Source organism: Galleria mellonella, unplaced genomic scaffold (genome assembly GCF_026898425.1).
Source record: "Galleria mellonella isolate WM207_F2 unplaced genomic scaffold, CSIRO_AGI_GalMel_v1 utg32, whole genome shotgun sequence".
NCBI lineage: Eukaryota > Metazoa > Arthropoda > Insecta > Lepidoptera > Pyralidae > Galleria > Galleria mellonella.
The window spans coordinates 5,884,713-5,906,080 of record NW_026442075.1 but is presented as its reverse complement, the minus strand read 5'-3'; the positions used below and the strand labels follow the sequence as shown (position 1 = coordinate 5,906,080).

The following is a 21,368-nucleotide window of genomic DNA, read 5'->3' as shown; positions in this document are numbered from 1 at the left end:
GCTCAAAACATCATTGAGTATTTTTAATGCAAGATAGAGGAGCTTGCTTGGTCAACTCTGTTTTTCTTAACAGAACATCAAATAATCTACATAATGCCGTCTATAGTACGTGCTTGCACGTAGTTATTTTGGTTCTTCTGCGGATATCTTATCATTTCATATAGTTCTTATTTATTATTATACTCTTATTTGTATCGTTCATTTATTAGTAATTCCTAATATACAATTTGCTAAGTCTTAAGAGCTTTAATATTATGTATTGTATACTACATATGTATTGTATTACCATTTACGATAGCGTCCAGCCCAGTCCTGTACTTAACAACTCTTGGAGCTTGAAGCACAATATGTCAGTAATAGTATGTACTTACTACTTCTGTTAAGAATCGGAAGATTTACATGGGTTTGTCCTTATGTGATATAAGCATAGGTTATTACGATAAGGGTTTTTTGAATATTTCCACGGGAACGAGAAATAATGGATAGGAATAGGGAAGAATGTTTATTGTGCAAGAAATAACGTGTTCATCGTAAACGAAGCTAAGGGAAACGGCTGGTAGTATAAACATACACTATTAATGTACTATCGTAATCTCATTCGTCAACAAGACCAAACGACCCATTTCGTTCTCCGGATGGGGTTATTAGATCGCCCATAACAGTTCCCTTCCATTATCCTAGTTCCACTTTCCATACTATCAGACGACTACTCGTTAATCCAAATGGACCAAATCTACCAGAGGGAGACTTTGTACAAAAGTCGATTGCTTGGGTAACTCTGTCCCATTCGTGTTTCAACCGTGAAGTAGTTGTGTTTGCATGGCAGTGTTTCGGTTTGAAGGGTGGGATATGGCGTGAATTTACAGGGTACAGAGGAATAACACCTGAGTCTTCAGGAATGGCAACGCATGGGGGGTATCATGGGCGAAACAGTATACTCTGTTATGTCCATGGTACTGCTCATGTCTATAGGCGACGGTTACCACTTTCCATCAGGTGGGCCGTCAACTTGTTTGCCATTCTAAGTTGTATGCAAAAAAAAATCTTAACTAATATTATAAAGAGAAAACATTTTTTTAATTGCAATAGTTGAACTCAAAAAAAATACTTAATTGTTTTTAAAAAATTCTTCACCTATAATAAAAACCTACATTATCAGCCAGTAACATGAACTGTAGTATACAGTCTTTAAAAAACTAGTGCGAGGCCGGAGCGGGTCGATACTATCTTTACTAATATACTAATATTATAAACAAGAAAGATTTGCTTCTTTGTTTGTTTGTTTGTAATGGACAAACTCAAAAACTATTTAAAGTGAGTAACATAGGCGATATGTTATTTTCGAAAAATTTTGTCTACCTATGCGAAACCGAGCCGATTTGCTAGTAGTAGATAAGATAATAATACATACGTATTGTTTTTGGAACGGTATTTATCAAGAATGTATTGATTATCATAACGATTATTCCATCATTACAACGCTTAAACTGGCGCATGTTAATTCGCGCCGCGATATAGACAATACGCTTCCTAGGAAAAAAACGCAGTACAATTTTTGTACACAAAATCAGAGAAGAATCTGTTTTTGTTGACTGTTATAGAAACATTGATGTTGTGTTAGTATGTGAAAAAAAAAACATAGTAAAATGGCGGTAACGCAAGAAGTGAGCGAACAATCTGCCAACCGCATTATGACGGTAATGAATTTTGTCTATGACGGATTCAGGTACCTACTTATAATTACTATTAATATTTTAAGAACCTATTATTAAATGATGAAATGTATGATGAATTAAATGCCCGTGTGGTCCCGGTACACAATAGGCCACCCATTCCTTTCTCATGGGTTTCGTAAGAGGCAACTAAGGGAAAGCGAGGGATGTCCAACAGCGTTCATTTTAAAGTATCCAAAGTCTAACTGCGGTTGCCAATCCGTCTGCCAAGCGTGGCAACTATTGGCAAAACCTCCCAAGGGGGAGGCTTATATTCAGCAGTGGACTGTTAAAGGCTGATATGATGATAATGAAATGTATGAAAATAAATTTGGCTACGAATTAAGGGACTCGCCCTTAATTCGTAGCCTTGTTCGATAAATAAAAAAAATCCATACTGATAATCTTTGTGGTAGGTGTGATAAAGTAGCAGCTGCACAAACAAAACGATACAATATGATAGTCTGATATTTATGAAGTTTTTTTTTTGCTACAGGAAATCATACACACCGACATAGTTCACATTGACCTTAAAAAGTTAATAATAATGTATGTACTATACTTAGATGCATTCATAATATGTATATATATATATGATACACTTTGTATACAAATTCATACACAGTATTTAACACATGAAAGGATAATTTAAAGACATATACAAAAGTTTCAGTGTCACTCTCTATATAATAAAAATAGTATATAAATTAATTTTGAAGAAAATAGCGAAGATAGTACAGTAATAATAATAAGCAATACTCTTGTGATTATATATTCCAATCCATGGAAACAATCAGAAAGTTTGCATGTATTGATTGTAAAATCAATACAAAATTGAGCAAATTAACACAATTGTTTATTAACGTAGCTCAAATAGCAGTGATATGTACTTAACAACTGAAATGATAATGATAACTCCTATTTCTATTAACGATTACGAATTTATTTTGAATAATATCCTACTGATAATATGATACTAATGATCGGATTTTAAATTTTTTGCATTTGATAGCTCATTACTTAAGAAGTCGCAGTATACGGTTTGTTATTTTATTTATACTTTAACAACGAAGATTTTCTAATGTTTAGGCCGAGGCTTTACTTATCTCTAACGTATTTATACTGTATTCATAATTTATTTTCAGTCCATTCATAATGTAGAAATATTAAGAAGGTTAATACGTAATAGTTGAGTGATGATAGCGTAATAGGTTTATTATATACTTTCACAACACAATTATTGACGGACCATTAATAAATTAGATTTAACGATTGGCGAGGGCGCTTAATGTTTTTTTGTAACTAGCTCCGCCACGCGACTTCGCTGTATGTTGAACATCGCGTGCGTTAAAAAAGTATTTACCCCAGCTTTCATGTTAATCGGTCCATTATAAAGAACTTCAGATTTTAAATCTTATTTTCAACACCCTAAAAGCAAAATTTCTTTATTAATTAATGATCCGCTTCGGCGATTCTAGATGTAATATCTATTCATGTGTCTGAAATTATTTCTTTTTTGCTTTTTATCTACTTTGATTACCATGTTAAACATCAAGAGCAACTGCTGTTACCGTTGATAGCGATGTTGTAAACAATAGATAATTATTAAACCACGATATATTATCTAAATGATGGAGAACCGCAAGACAATCTATTATGTAGATTCAAGGCTTAAGGAATGCACACAAATAGACGAAGAAATCGGTTGATTATATTTTGTACTCGTACTTTTTATGTTCATTCATAATTATTTGTTTGCAACAAATATACATACAGGTACATAGGTAGGTAAATTTTTTTACAGTATTTCACATATTTGGCCGCTGTAATATAGTATATTACTAGATAATAATTTGTCTGATAATGCCTCATTAAGAGGTAAAACTTGTGTCACAAAACGCGCTTGGATGAAATGGCAGTTGGAAATTGATGGCTAATATGAAAGTTTGTAGAACTTCTAGTAATAAGAATGGTAGTCAATTTTCGAGTGCTGGTAGTCGCACAAATAATAATGGTAGCGGAATTAAACAAAATAATTCTTATCGAATAACAAGTGATATGGACTTCCGTAAAATAACACCTAGTTCTATAAAATATTACTAGATACATCAAAGAAATAAATCCTTTTTCAGAAAAGGTCAGTCCAGGTCATCCATAAAGATTATTATTATATAGAATTTAGTTATACGTACGTATGCGGTATGAAATTTAGTAGGAAATATGTCTCTACATGTCTCTTCGGTTTTGTTTCGTTGGTGTCGCAAATTTTTATTGAAATGGAATTTTTAACGACTTAAGAAAGTTCGTTTCTTTATAATACCGCAATTTCTTGTTTTTAGGTTTTAAAACCTAGGTAGTATTTCTGAGTTTCTAAATTTCCCTAAAGTAGTTTTCTGACCTTTGCAATCGTTACATTTGTTACATTTTGAAATATTCTTTTGGAGTCGGTTGTGTCAACCATTTTTGTATAATAACGAACTCCTACTGTAAAAATATGCGTGTTTCCAATTTCAACAGTTTCGGATCGAAAACAACATCTATCTATGATCTAAAGTATTGAATATGTCACGAATGTATAATATATGGCATGTCACGATATTATTTGTATACGGTATTCATATTTTTTTTTTGGTATTATGTTGTACTTTGACTTCGATGTTATGACGCACTCTATAGTTTACGTAATAAAGTCGAAGTCATCGAATATGTCAAAAGTGACATATCACTTTTAACTATTTTTCTGCTATACCACATTTATTTACATAAAAAAAAAGAATTGTTATAAAATAGTTTTTCAGCTAAGAATACGTAAATAGTTCAATATGTTTGGTCTCCATAAAGACTAAAATAGTATTTAATTATTTCACAGCTCATTCGATTTTAGAAATAAATATACACGCGTCGTTTTGTATTGAAAATACCTCAGTTAATTAAATAACACTTTGCTTTCTCACAAAAAAAAAAGAAAAAGCTTGTTATGAATATTTATCGTTTTCAGTATTTATTGTATTTGGTTCAATTAATAAAGAATACTAAACGCATACTGAAACACTCGGATTTGATAATTACACGACTATTTATGTAAACAGTTCATGTTGTGTAAGCGTAAGGACGTAGATAATTATTGTAATTATATGACACGACCTAGGTATTTACAGGACCTTAAGTGGGCGGGCAATAAATGCTTCAATTGTGAACCTTGACCGCTGTATTGTATACCTGTATCAATTAAGTGCATACGTGCATTTAATTGTTTCTGGAACTATTTCTTTTCTTGTGTTATTAGCTAAAGCATGGTGCTTTAGTATAAATATCGAATGGTACATTTTTAAATATATTTTGTTATTCTATTATTATTACTGGACGTTTAGACTATCTGAGGTTTGGGAATAGCGACCTTATAGTCGAGATATATTGTCTCGCCCGCTCTTAGAGTTCACTGTTGATTTATCTAAGTGTCAAGAAAGGTATTCTTTAAATATTCGAAGTAAATTTGTTCTATTTATTTTAATATATGACGTATTCGGTTACCTCACCTATCTACAATTTCCGTTGTTTCGTTAGACATTAAAAATTTAAATGTATAGCTTTTTATTTTTATACACTCAATTAAACTCTTAAATGGAAAACTACCAATCTCGTATATCATTACTTCATTATAAGTTTGTTATTATTATTATATTTTTCCCTAACTTACGTGTTTTTATAAATAGATCCATAAATATGGAGGTGGAACATTGGTTTCTTCTTTTCTGCACACCCTACACAAGTATGACGTACATAAATGTTTTTAAATGGTTCTGACGTCATTAACTTTGATGTCGGCATTTTCTTAACAGTTATCAAAAACGTGGGAAAATCAAAATTACCTCTGAGTAAAAGTCAAATCTTTCAACTTGTGAAAATCCAACAAGAAAACATTAATTTACTTCATAAGCTAAATGTCAGATGATCATTGATCAAACAGATCAATTCATATGTGTTTATTTCTACCTATTTTTTTCATTTCATTTTTAACTATGCATATCAGAAGATCCTATTTATCATTCGTTAGTATTAGTAATATTCCACCATTTCTATTATGATCCAGTCATATGATGAAAATATTCACATTATTTTCTTACTTTTTATATCGATATCAAAAAGAAGTTTCCCATTTTCCATACTGGTTCGGGGTATTTTTAAGTCGAAGTCGGTATTTTTTCAAAGTTCTTGATCAATATATCCTGTACTTTTATCAAATATCTTGATTAATATATCCTGTACTTGTGAACTTGTGAACTTCCTCCTAATTCTAATTCATAGTTTATTTGAAAGCATTGTATTTGACAATCATAATATGTCATCTGATCATCAGATTCATTACTAACCGAATTGAAACTTGAAGTGACTGATGGTTAGATGTAGTATTCGTATATATCAACAACATAGTTGTACTGTGACATTTTGTTCTTAATTTATGAACATTTGTTTGTCCTTTGTCATCTGTTTACTATGTCGAAGGTCGTATCGTGGCCTTATTTATCTCCAGTCAAGTTTTTCATTAGGCAATTAAAACAAATAATGCCCTTGACTTTTGAAAGGTAAGGTAATGTATAATACAGATCATATATCTAGAGTGTCATGTCAAATTCCTTAAAGTTATATAATGGGCTAATATGTGCGTCAACTTGCGCCCATTATTCCAATCAACATAGATAACGTTGTGTTCCTGGCCTGTCCTCGATATAGAATGACTCCGTTTAGTACGGACAGCAAATACGAAATAATATTTTATCGTGATAATTTAATATTGTTTCACAAAAAAGAAAAAAAAACACCGACTTTAGTCGTAGTAAAACCAGTTATTTTGATTTAAAACTATACTACTAAACTAAGTTTAATTAAATTTCTATAGCAAGAATATGGACATATATCCTTTTAGATAAAAAAAAGAATTTTCCAAATCCATTAATAAATGACAGAGTTCTGAGTTAACAAAGAATAAATACAACCGAATTGAGAATCTACTTCTTTTCTGAAATCGGTCGAAAATATATAAATTAAGTAAACGTTGTATAAATAATATATAAAGCAATACCTAATATTAATTTTGTCAGAGGATACAGTGAACAATTATAAATGTTTTACCCATCATATCACTTTAGACAAATGAGGATGATGATAATTTCCTCAATGCATGACACGATCCACTCTGGTGAGCAATAGTGAATAAAACTAAGAGTAGACAATGTGTACCTACCGGGTTAGGTTTCTAGGTTATTGGTGACCAAATTATCCTTTTAGTAGCACCGCTCAAAAAGGAAAAAGATAAATTATCTACGGTCGACTGGTAGATAACGCCATTATGGTGTTAAGTCCGCCATTTAAACTTTCTATGTGTATTAAAATTTAAGAAATAAATAAACGTTGGTAACTCATTATTATTTGCGTAAGTAAAAATATTGCAACAAAATTAATTAATTAAATATAACGTGTACCTGTGGACATTAATTTATATCTGAGTATTTACTACATATTAATTTGAAGAATTTTAATATCCACCTATTAGAAATAACGACTATTGTGGTCGGTTGGCATTACGTAGTTTATTGAGGTAAAACAGTAATATTGCGTATACCATATGTATCTACCTATATTATTATAGAATATTTTAACAATAATAGTTACAACTATTACAATAATTATCATAAAAATATATAATATTAGTACAAATGGAAATTCTTTATTTGCCAGCGATTGTTTAATCTGACAGTACTGCGTGTTTATAAACGATTGGTCTTTACTTCGTTACAACCATTATGGATGCAGCCAGTGTTTTCTCGTCTAGCACTCGCACTGTACCGTTTCGAATCGAGTCGAGTGAATGGTGTATTGGGAGATGCGTGGTCTTTCACCAGTCGTATATCACGGTGTTCATTATAATGTAAAATACTCGATTTCTGTGCCGTCGAAGATCGTTTGAGTCGTAATCGATGAAGCGTTGCAAGGCCGTTGTACTCAATTGATTAATTGATCCCGTTCCCAGGAGGTCAGGCCCACCTCTCGATGTCGAATCAGTCGATTTTCATTATGTCTCGTCAGGGAAATTACTGAAGGTGTGTGATGTCAACATTTTGAATAGCTGTCCCGCTATCTTATCATGGCGATAAATTTGCTCCACAGCCGATATAGGATCGATTTATTCTAGTTACGGTTTATACACGTTGTTTTGTATGCAACAGTGATTCGCGCGGCATCGTGTAGAACGCTACTTCTGTGTTTCGTTAGCGGAGTAAATTATTCATACTTATACTTAATTTCTTTATCCAGTACTTCGTTTTAGACTTTATTTTTTAACATTATCAATGGACTATTATTAACTACAACCTAGAATTCCGAGACGTTTATTTTATTTGCCAGTTTGTAATAGAAACCACGTGTTAAACAGTTCAGGCGGGAATTGTATGTGGTGCTCTAAAAATGTGTTTGCGAATTGCGATTAAGCATTATTCGTGATTTGTAGTTGGAATAAAAATATCTTTTGCTAGTATAACGCTGATGTTCTGTATTTAGGTAGTTTTTTAGTCTTCTTTTTAGGGTTCCGTGATAAAAACGTACAAGGGAACCCTTATGGTGCGATTTTGCTTGTCCGTCCATAATAGTTATATATATAATTAAAAACTGTTCTTACAACAAACTAAAACGTTATTTATACAAAGTATATCTTTTAAACTACTTTAAAATTTTAAAATTTGAAGGTAATAATATTTGAAAACTTAGAAGCAAAATATGTCTTCTTGCCAAATAAGTCTGAAAATATTGCCAGAATTCAGTATAAACGGTTTTAAAGAAACGGGCGTTATGTTGAATCATTTGGGCTTTATGTAGAAGACATAAGGTTTAGTTCTGCAATATTTCTAAGTTTTCTGAGTCATATAAAAGTTGCTTATTTATAAGATTGATGGGTCCGGGGTTTCTCTTATCTAATCTTCAAACGTATAAATGATGGTCGCATAATAACTTTGTATTCATACCATAGTCATTTAATATTATAATTGCTTGAAGTTTATGCGTACGATGCTTAACAATTCTTATATAGGTTATTTGAATTATTTCAATAAAAAAATATACATATATGGAATGTATTTTTAAAATTTAGTGGTAATGCTGTTGCCTCAACTGTAGCCTCTTTATAATATTATAAATGTGATAATGAGTTTGTTTTTAATTTCATGGTGCTTTAATGTCTTAATTAATAACCATAAAATTTTGTATACAGGTACCATATGACATGGAAAAGTACATAAGTTACCTTTTATTATTTTGTCAGTGAACATATCTGGGTCATGTGGGCAAAGTTGTGTGTAAAAGCTAGTTTCTTACAAGTTTCTTAATTTAACCTGGGTTAAATTACTTTCTGTATTTGAAGTAATTTTGACACAGAACATCGAAAGGCTTGTTTGACGATATATAATTTGAAATTTTACGCCCACACTTCTTTTTAGAAGCATAGACAATTTTTATTCTTACATAGATACAAAAGTAGTTAAAGTGGCAAAATTATGGGATAAGTTTTTTTTAATGGGTAATAATAGAATACTAATATAGATGATACATCGATGAGAATGAAACAGGACAGTTGGACCGTAGTGATGAATTCACCAAGAATTAACCAAGATGGTTTTTGGGAGGGGACCGCGTGGAGGTGAACCTTATAGGGTATATTGTTAGCAATGGGGCTATTACATCCCCATTATTAACTATCCTTTCTCCCTTGGGAAAAGTTTTTTGAAATTTCTGATATTTCTAGATCTGAACTCATAAAGTGAACCTTATAATTTTATAAGAAAAAAATGATTGGTTTAAAAGTTTTGCTACTTACAATGCTGACTATACTTTTTATTTAAAATATTTGAATATAAGTCAAAGGTAGTCTCTTAAAAACGTTTCCTTCTAATAACAATAGTTAGATTCTTATTTCTCAACATCAAGTATCTCGGAAATTTCCATTTTGTAGTTAAGTAGGTAGTTGTTATTCTTCAAGTATTATCGTTATATACAAATTCCCTTTTCGGTGTTATTATCAAACACTTGTGGCTAGTTGATAAATTTAGTATTAGATAAAATACAATGTCGCAGTTTTCATATTGATAAAATGTATACAAATATATATCTAGGTAGTCACAGACACTGTGTAAAATTATCATGTTTTTCAATCATTGCCTGTAAAGATGTCAAAAGCATTATGGATATTGCAAAATATTCTATGATATCCATGGTATCTATATCTGATACGTTGCCAATGTTGTGTTTAGCATCTTTTCATCACTAAAACATTTTTTTTAACTCAAAATAAAAAAAAAAAGAATTAAGTTTCCCTACGCTGATTTTTTTTTCTAAATAAATAACTTGTTAGCTAGACGCGCAATGTTATTATGGAATACTGTAAAATTTTGTAGTCGATACATGCTTCTTTAGAAAAATCTTCAATTTTGTTTATATATTACTCTCCCATAAAAGAATAACATCTTTAAGCTTTTTTTTAATTTTTCCGAAGAAAATTGGCAATGCTTAAGGGTTACCACAGCCTACATTATCTATTCTGTGGTCTCGCTGTGTTCGGTACTATAAACGACCGTTACTACTATCCGTTAGGTGGGCGGTCAACTTGTTTCCGTGCTAAGTTGCTTAAAAAATTCATCTGATTTTTCTCGTATTTTACCCAATGTCTCAACAATTTTGCGCCGTTGTCGATTATGAGAACAAAATACAGTGGATAATTACTAAGTTTTCGTGTTCTTCTTCTCATGCTAGAATACTGTTCTATGATGTCAAGTTTCTATACTACCTTCATTGTATACGAAAGCCTTTGACGTGGCTTGCCAGAGGATGGCTTTACGTGTCTTACGAAGCACAAAGCAAAATAAACAATGTTACATGATGATGTTGTTAAATGAATTGTTGTAGATTATATTTTTATGTCTGAATATATTTTTTAAGTGCTGGGTTGGGATTGTTTACCAAATACTAGTATACCCTACTATTATAAGTAGTTGTAATACTATGTTCTATTTATCCTGTAGTAAATACGCTTTTTCTAAGAAAATTGTATGTAATATAAAACAAGAACGAGGAACGAACAAAAATAGTTGTATATCGAAAACAAAATAAACATCAGGAGAAATCCCGATTCTGTAATCTGTACCAAACGCTTAGTTAATAGCTTGTTTACTTTCCCTAATTTTAGTGTTCTAGATCAAACGCAATTAGTGTTAGTTTTCGTTGCAATTTTTCTAACCTAAACTAGGTAAAAATATGAATAATAATCCATGTTATTTAGCTTAGGTCTCGAACATGATTCTCAGTTAAATTCTCCGAAAAAACTTTATATTTATAAACGACGGGTTAAAGACCTTATGGCCTGCGCAGACGACGGACATTTTTTTTTCTTTTTTTTTTACACAACTTAGGAAAACAAGCTGACGGCCTACCTAATGGAAAATGGTAACCATCGCCTATAGACATGAGCAGTACCATAGACGTAACAGAGTATACTGTTTCGCCCATGACCCCCCCCCTCCCCCCTATGTGTTGCCATTCCTGAGGACTCAGGTGTTATTCCTCTGTACCCAGTAAATTCACGCCATATCCCACCCTTCAAGCCGGAACACAGCTATGTAAACATAACTGCTTTACGGTTGAAACACGAATGGGACATAGGTACCCAAGCAAAGGACTTTTGTACAAAGTCTCCCTTTGGTTTGTTTTACATTTGAGAATTGTGGTGTAAAAAAAATTTTCTTGAGATGTTTGTTGTTTGTCTCGGTTGTCCTTCGATTAGGCCAAAGAACAATCCTCAAGCTACATTTTATTTCGTTGAAAATAAAACCTCAAAAATGCATGCTGTAATGTACGCGTGATGTGTTAGTAGGTAGAAAAATAAAGAAAAAAAAAGAATGGAAATTTTGTGGAAAGGGAAATTTGTTTTTATAAATATATTGTCCATGTGTGTTGTTAGTAGTTTACATAGTGGACACGAATATTCTATTTAATAAATATATTAGTTGCTTTGTTACTCAACAATATAATTGTTTTACCACAGATACAATAATTGAAATAGAGTTCCGTATATATGTTTTTGCAAGATTTTACAAAAATAGCACTTTCAGGTTAGATAATAGGTTAGAATAATTGGGACTACAAATAATGGACAACTAAATTAATAATGAACGCGTTATCAGTGGCAGGGCTGTCATTGCCTCCGTTAAGGTTACTTATTTTAGTCTCTACATACTCTGCTGACAGCCCAAACATATGTTAAAACATCTTAATTTAGGCGTATAATTACTAATTAAAAAAAGTAGTTAAGTGCTAATTATTTGTCGTATTTAGGAAATGACTATATTTTTTAATGTTTTCTGTAAAGTGTTGTGATGTTAAAATAAGTGTGATAATGATTATTAGATAAAAAGTACACAGTGAATTCAATATAAGGGTGAATTAAAATGGTGGACAACGCTTCGTATGAGCATTCGGATGATTCCAGTGGCGAAAATATTTTGAATAAGAAAAATGACGAGTAAGTATTTTAGTTTCTCTGTACTTGTTACAATATTTAATGGAAAATCGCGGAATAATTTTTTAAGCAAACACTGCACACAATTTAAACAACACTGTATAAATTTACAAAAAATAAATATATCAACAGATCGCGACATTACTATTCTTATGCGGCTTATGCTTTTAAAATAATAGGTACTTGCCCCCTGTCAATTTGAATGGTAGAATTACGGAATAAACCGAGATCTTACTCTAGGACTTAAAATTTATGTATTTGTCGATTTTAAATTTGTAATTTGGTTGACATTTTTATTTAAGATTTTATTTGTACATAACTTGAATCCAAATGTATTGAAAATACTCGGTGTGTTAGTGAGTTTTAAGAACAAAATAACATAAAGTAGGTGTTTCATACATGTTTTAAATGCGGAATGCGTTATTTTTTTAAAAGTTTATAATAATAACGCAGCGCCTCTTTTTATCAAACTTGTGAAGTACACGGCTTCACCTCGTCTTCCAATGTTACTCAACCGTTTATTTTATTTTATCGTTATCGTTTTATTTCCAGCCAGTAATCTTATAGGCACATTTGATAAATACTATTTCGAATCGATAAACCTAAATGTTGTTCTAGTCTTTTTAATTCTTTATCGTTTACGGGAATTGTAGGTTTTAATTGAAAGTATTCCATTTTTTATATGGATTAATGTTGATAACATATTTGCGATAACATTTGTATAGTCACGTATAACAATATGTATTATATAAACCAGGGCCACTATTATTTATCTATTTTAATATTGTTAAAATGTCACAGTTGCTTTAGCTTTTTGATTTCGACTGATGTCGAAAATTATTTTAATATTCTAACATTTTTCTCTTCAATAAAGCCGCTTCAATAATTAAAAATATAATTGAATACCAACAAGGGAATAAAATGCATGATGAAAAGATGAAAATGTAGCACCAACAAAAGGAAACCTAAATGAAAAGAGAGAAAGAGAGATGAGAATAAACTGTAATGATTGCAATAACAATAAATCAAAGTCGGTTTAAAATTCATTAAGCCGTCAGTACGCCAAGAGCTAATGCTACCTGTATGCTAAATTCCATGACGATTCATAATGCGTACAGAAGTAACAAACATACTAAAAATAAACTGACTCACTTTTACATTTATAACATTACTATGATTTATGTAAATTAATATTACATATAAAGTGGAAAGATTTGATAGTTTGTAATGGGTAAACTTAATAAAAAATATTTTTAAAAACTTTTTCCTATAGAAAGCATGGGCTCTCTTGTATTAAGGAAGAAATTAGAGATCTACCTATTCATTTGTGCGGAGTCGGTCCGGGTCGCTAGTCAATAATACCATTAAACAAAGTACTGAAGTGTTTTCCGTGTTGTTGTATACTTACTAAGGTTACTAAGGTTTTACCATTGTTTACTATTATTATGGTATTACATGACATTGCCACACGTCATTGCCTTTTTGTTCTCTTGTGTATGCCGTGAATAAAATTGAAATGGTTGTTTTATGTAAGTACAATAGCTGCTTGTAAAGTTAACTTATTAATGTCGTTGATGGGTTTTAGGGTTCCATTTAATTTATAGATAATAAACAAGTACCTATTTTTATGCAAAAAAAGAAAATATTTCAGTCGTGAACAGATGCAAATTGCGATAAACGATGAAATGTTTCGTTTAAATATTATATAGAAAATATTTGAATTTCGAACGCGAAATTATATGTATATTTCATTTAACAACAAGCAGTTTTGTTTCCATAAAATAAAAAAAACAACAGTATCAATCATCACAATATCATATGTGACAACACGGAAATAAAACGTGTTAACGGCGAAAAGAATTGTGAATTTTGTTTCTGAATTAGCAATGAAGTCACGTAACATAAGCGCAATAATAATAAATAAATAAATGTAATAAACTGAAAACCTCTTTTTTTAAGGTCGCTTAATCTGAATATTTTTGAGTTTATGTAAAAGATGCATAAAAAAGAGTGAGACCGAGTGTAACATCTGATAGGTTACAGTGGAAGAGGAAAACTTACCGGCACCTTATGTTTAACACATTATAATTAAAAAAAAAAAATACTGATGATAATATTTTTATTCAAGTAAACTTAGATTTCACAACATTACAGTAATAAATTTAGCAAAAACACAAAAGAATTACTAAATAGATTGCATAGAGATAATAATTGGCGGGTTTATCGTTTTAAGCAATTTCTTTCAAGGAACCCATAGGTGGAGAGTATTTATAAAATTAGTAATTATAAATAATTTGGTAGGAGGCACATAAAAATTTTGTCTGTTCTTTTAATACATTTGTAAATATATCACCTATAATTATGTATTGTTACATTTAAAGCAAATGACCTATGATTTATTATTTACAATAACGCAATAACAGCGCCGTTTCATATACAATACAAAACTAATTCATTTCTTCTGTCCTGAATGGGGAATAATATAACAGTCTGTCTTATCCGTGTCGTATTAAAATTCAATAACTTTGCGTGTAACGAACGTCACACAATGTTTTATGTATTCGGAACATAATCGGACCTATCACCTTATTGTAGTGGATACAAGGGGGATTTTTGTTCAAAAAGATCAATGTATTTTGTTTTCTGGATCTTAATCTTGATACGAATACATACATATAACCTGGAACAAACAAGGTTTTCGGTCAGTTAGTGTCGAGGTCCCAGTACTTTTTGTCGATCTGATACTGTGATTGAATTATTGGACGAAATGGGAGTGTTCTTCTTAAAAAAGTATGTAGCAATTTTAGGTTTCTAAAAAGAAAGATATATAACTTATTAAAAAATATTGGTGTTGTTTATAATATACTTATATATATATTATAACATAGAATAAACCTGATCTGTTTCGCTTTATAATATTCTCTAAATTCTATAACATGTTATGGAATTTAGAGAATGCTATAAGGAATTAATATAAAATATTGTTTATTATATTAACGTTTAGATTGATATGTGCGTGACTTTAATCGCTCACAGAGACAAAGCAGTTTAATGAATTTTAATGTAAAAGTCATACTTGAGTTATTGTATAAATGTTTTAACGCGAGTGCCTTAGCTTTTATGACGATCATAAATTGAAAAATTTTGCAACTGACAACAAAAGTATTTAAGCTGTTCACCTTAGCTACATACGTGTGTAGATTTTTTCATACTTTTCTGAACAATTTTTAAACATTTTCTTTCATATAAACCTTATTCTGATAATTACAAATATAACAAAAAAAAAGCTAAATAGATACAGTTGTTCTAAAGTGACGCGCTTCTTTTTTTATGCAACTTATCGGTATCTTAGCATAGTGCGGTAACTTCCAACTTAAAAGTAATATATTATTGAATTACTACTTTCAGAATTTATCGTCTCTGATACATAGGTATTTATGTCACGAATTGCGTATTTTTCACGTTGTACTATTTATTTTGTGCGTGTTTAAACACATGGTCTGTGGTCGTTAACAGCTGTTACAATTTACGACTATTATTAAAATTTTAATAGTAATCAATAATACCTAGTTTACACTTTAATAAGGATACGTTTGAAAATAATATTTGTATGTTCAACCATAAAAGTTTACAAACTGCATATATAGTATTTATGGTAAGCTCTTACGCAAAAAGAAGAATTATGAAATTCTTGTTTTTTTTTTTTGTATCACTTTGAACTGTTGTCTGCGTATTTGTCTTTGTATATTTGTCGATGGAATCGTAACTCTCAAAAGTCGATAAAATGCGTTTTATTTTATTTCAGGAATTATTTAATCAGTTCATTGTCCGATACTATGAACCGAGTTTTATCAACTTTTTTTTATATTTTTTAAATGTAATGTGTAGGTATTGGTTATTCGATATATTACGCTAAAAATAGTGTAGCCGAGGACGATCGCGGGAAGTGGTTAACTATTAAATTAATAGCCAATTAAGGTTGGGTTAGTTATTATATTCTATTATTATAAACTATGATAGATGAAAATAACTTTAACTACTGAGAATTCTGTAATGGCTTTGCGACTGCACTTTTTAGTATACCTTCGCTTCAATATCCTTTAATTTATGTATTAGTGTATAAGAGTAAAAAAGCAAAATTTTATTTTATTTCTATTGAAAAGGTAGGAAGTTGATGTTGAAAAGGTGTCATGAAATTTAAAATGTAATCTAACTAAATGAATATTATTGAATGTAGTTTCACGAATTAAGTAACTTTCTAAATTGCATTCTATTTTTTTAATCTAAGGTTTGCTGCAATCCTGCAAAGATCTGACCTACTCTACAATACATTCCGATGCAGAGTGCAATTCAACTCTGTATACTAGTGCATATAAAACACCATCGTTCCAAGCCAAGTTACAGGCTTTCTAATCTCCAGCAGTCTGAAACTACTCATATTTGGCCATTCGCCAGTATCCGTCAATTTGCATTGTGCTTTTGTTGTTTTCTCCATCCCACCAGTGGGATTATATTCTGTTATAAACGTAAACCCTTTTGTTTACTTTTTTTTTCACAATATGATGTCATTAAATACGTGTATAGATACATTGACCAGATGTCAGATAGAATTAATTAACAACAGCAATAAACATTTTACGCGGAGCAGTGTAAACTGACGCAAATTGTAACAACGCCTTCCGTTGTTGCTACTAACAACTCAATCGCTCATTTATGTCATCGGCACTATTACACTATAAGCACTGCTTTTCATAATAATAAGCTATATACAAACTACAGTTGGTTTTGAACCGTTTTTCATGGCAGTTTATGGGGGAGGTCTATATTCAGCAGTGGATGGACAATGGCTGAGATGATGACGATGATGATGATGAATATATAGAGTAAATTGTTATGTAAAATGAGAATCTTCACAATATAATAAGGGCCAATTTTTTAAATATTTTTTTTAATAATTTATTTAAATGTACTTATTTTAGTAATCATTTTACAATAGTTTGGATTAGATAGAATATTACTTTTATACTTCATCAAAAAGTGGATTATATATATATATAGACTCGTCTCTAAAATTCCATGGTGTTTCACAGCCTCGCCATAGTGTTGTTTTTTTTTTGCCGAGTAAAATCTTGCTTATTGTCAGATAATTTTATTCGTAAAATCTATTTACTTTGAATTAATTTTATTACTTAAAAATAATTTAGTTGAACGTTTTTTCTTACTATTAAATTTGACCAAAGCTGCAAAATTAAGTGTATTAGGTTATTGTAATGGGTAAAAGAAAATGGTAATCCTGCTATCGGTATACGCTGGCGGGGCTCCAATGAGGGATGACTGGTGATGATTTAAGTCGATTGTTCCATTGTTAAGAATTAAGCAATAATTAACCACGATGGTTTTCAAGGGAAACCGTTTGGAGATCAACATGATAGAGCTATGCATGATTGCTAAGCATATTAGATAGGTGTCTCTTGCTTTTAGTTAGTTGCTAATAAGTCTCTATCTCTTTTATTTTCAGACAAACTCTAAAACCTCTGTCCGGGTCAGCGCCGTCGGTGCGTGTGGGCGCGTTGAACGCCAACACAAACGACACAGCCGAAGGCAAGCAACCCAGTAAGGCCCGACAAAAGAAATTCATGAGGCATTTCCCGCAGGTTGGCCCCGAGGAACGGGTTCTTAATTGTAAGTACCAACATTGCAACTGCGGCATATATTGTATATGAGGACTGCAACCTGATTTGTTGGATGTCTTGAGTTATTTAGTAATGGAACTATTATATCTCTTTTTCCGTTTGCATGGTTGTGTTTTGATTTGATAGGTGGGATATGGCAGTTAAATTACATGATACACAGGCATAACATCATGGTACTCGGAAATGGTTACGCATGGGGGGCATCATCACATTCCATCTTGTAGATCGTCAGTTTCTTGCCATCTCAAGTTTCATGAAACAATATAGCATTTTTTTTTCTTTTTCTGTATTTAAAAGAGTGTGTCTTTGTTCAAAGTTAAGAAGTCTGGTAAATCTCACTCATAGTAATACAATGAATAGTCCTACACACTTGTTGTATGAGTTTAAAACAACCGCATTACGCGAATCTTAAAATGATTTATTTTGTATTTTTCATTTCATACTCGGTGATTTGAATATGCATCTCATGCTATCTAATACGAGTGTTAATTACCAGATTACATACGGTTTAGTACTGTCATCGTCTGTGCTGGAGCATCACAACTATAATCTTAGATCGTTAATTATTCCAGCCACACTTGGCTAAATCTTGTCTTGTCACGATGCCTTGAGGAATTCATGCTCAGAAAAATTTCCAGACAAATAGTAATTTGTCCAACCCTGTTCACCACACTAAACCAAATGTATTTATCACAGGTATGTTTTATTATATTAAATCTTTCCTTACCCGAGCTACCGCACTAGGAATAAAAAGAAATTATTTCACATTGATCACTATATATATAATTATACCTGTTAGTACTGTAAAAGGAATGAGCCCCATAGGTAAAAAGATGCTAAAAGGTTAGGTAGCTATTATGATTTATTTTTGCAGCACATTAAGTATATGTAACTTCAGGTAGCTAGGTATAATTTATAAAATATTTATAGAATGCATGTCTACAGTGATCTTCTGTCATTTCCTGGTGCGAAAGCAAACACCATTGTATGTCATGCCACCTATTGTAAAGGTAAAATTGATTGTTTCCTGCTTAGTCGGATAATAATCTTGTAATGAAAATGTAATAAGCAATATTTTTTCACCGTTTCATGCTATGTGTCTAATTAGAGGCGAAAATGAGAGTTGAAGAGTTTATTACATTGGTGTTTTTTTTTTTTTAATAGAATTCACATGTTAAGTGAATATTACTGTGATAATTACAGTTTTATTTTCTAAATAGATATCATTTGTGTTTTTTATATATTTTTTTTTTTTTGATGGGTGAAAATGGTATGGTAACCCCGCCCGCGCTAACGGGATACACTGGCGGAGCACCAGTGAAGGGTGATAGATGAGAATGAAAACAGGCCAGTTAGCCTATCATGATGAATTCATTAGGAATTAACCATGATAGTTTCCAGGGGGAACCGCGAGGAGGTCGACCTGGTTGGGTATATTGCTAGCAATGGGATGAGAATCCCATTTGTCATCAGTCAGTCTCCATTACTAACAATCCCTTTCCCCTCTGTTTTTTATATTAGTGAATGAACATTTCATTGGCACTCATAAGTTTGCCCTTACAGAATTCAATATGAGTTTAGTTTAATAGTTTCTTGTCTGTCAAGATCAAAAATAAAACGAGATGAAGATCGAAATACTGAAGCTATTTTTTGTTACTGATTCTTATAAATCTATTAATCACGATCGGAGTTTATTTTTTACAGTGTTGATAGAACTTAGGTAACAACTTTTAATTTTATATTAATTTGCTTGTTGATAGATATAATTTTTAAATTACTCTATACTGTGTCTGTCTTCTTTGTATGATGTACTGACTAAACCACATGAGTTGAACTTTTTCCCATAACAAGTTGATTATGTAAGGTCTTTTGGCTGATCTATTGTCACATCAGTTTATTTATCAATTGGCTACATTACTATAATTCTAACTCATATTTGCTGTTGTCCATATTAGTTGCAAAGTATGTCGTTTCCTTATCTAGTCATTGGTGTTAAATTTCTTGGAATGACATGAATGCCAAATTGGACGAATTAGTTTATCTCGTGTATAGGGCGTGCTGCGTAATATTAGATATTTCATATGTAGGTAACAGGTAATACCTCAGTTGCAACGTTAGACTATTACATTCTAGGGTCTTTAAAGTAGAAATCCAGTGTTAAACTCGGAATTTTTAAAAATATTTTTTTAAATTCAAAGACATGTATAACGTCAAAAATTGTGAAGGAAGGATAACAAAACTACCACTTTCATTATGATAATGATAAGGCATAGCAGTATTAGGGTTTGCTCAAGATACTTTTTAATGCTGAGTTAGGGCAGCGTTTTTTCAACCAAGCCTTCTTTATCCCCTGCATTAAATTTTCATTGTATTAAGTGTATTTAATTTTTATTTCATGTTTAATATTTTAGCTATATATAGTTATATGTATGTAGTCGTCTTTTATAAGTCTTTATTCGGATTGTTGTTAAATATTAAAACTTTTATTTATAACTGTTAGAATCTAAGGCGGTTACTTAATCAACCAAATAGTCCACAAAACAAATAAAGACTAATTAAACGTAATTAAAGTTTATTTGAACTAATATACAAATGGATATAATCAGTATTTAACAACAATAAACAGTTAATTAACAATTATATTATAATACTGTCCATTAGGTGAATGCTAAGTATGAAAGGTTATAATATCCTTCTATGAATCGCTAAAAATGGCCATTTTAGACGAGTTCTTTCGTTCCACTCTCGCGTTGTTCACTTTCATAAATTCCGGTTTATTTACATTTGTTTTTAAAGGTTAAAAGGAAACCTTCACGGTTCAGGCAATGTCGGCAACAGCGTTCATTGATATTGTTTTCCGTTTCTCAAGTATTTTCAATTTGATTTGCTGGTTCCGTATATCTTCGTTAACGAACAACGCTGCTATTGACCTAGATTGAAATAACTTTAGTACATTCAACTATTGCATAATTAGATCTATTAAATACTATTATTACAGTTGTCTTATAATTCTCCTTTTCGTTTTCCTAAATTGTGCTCTATTTATAATTGTTTACAGTTTAATTTCGGGAAGTCTTAATAATAGAGTTACGACTTATTATTAAGTCGTAATGTTTATAGAACATTGCAACTAATAGTGTAAAAAATAAACTAATAAAGAGGAACGGTTTGATTTTTTATTTGTAATGAATAAACGTAATATAGAAACGATTAAAAATTAAAATTACCTACAGAATATTATTAGTGAGTAACATAGATTGTATTTTATAAAAAAAAAGTCAAAGACCTACCTACCTATCTACACGTGCGATGCCAGGGCAGATCGCTAGTATAAATATTTCTTTTTACTCCGACTTAGGTATGTTTTTTAGATTTCGTTTAACAGATCTAATTTTTTTTTCATAA

General features: G+C 31.1%; 1 protein-coding gene across 4 annotated transcripts in view; it reads left to right on the top strand.

Moving 5' to 3' along the window:
• The window catches only part of LOC113510812 (uncharacterized), a 95,907-nt gene that overhangs the window by 57,317 nt on the left and 17,222 nt on the right, over positions 1–21,368 (top strand). For all 4 annotated transcript variants that reach the window (XM_031907240.2, XM_031907242.2, XM_026894347.3 and 1 more), the window contains one exon: positions 17,789–17,952. In XM_031907240.2, the coding sequence (XP_031763100.1) occupies positions 17,789–17,952 (164 nt within the window). The remainder of the gene's footprint in view (positions 1–17,788; positions 17,953–21,368) is intronic.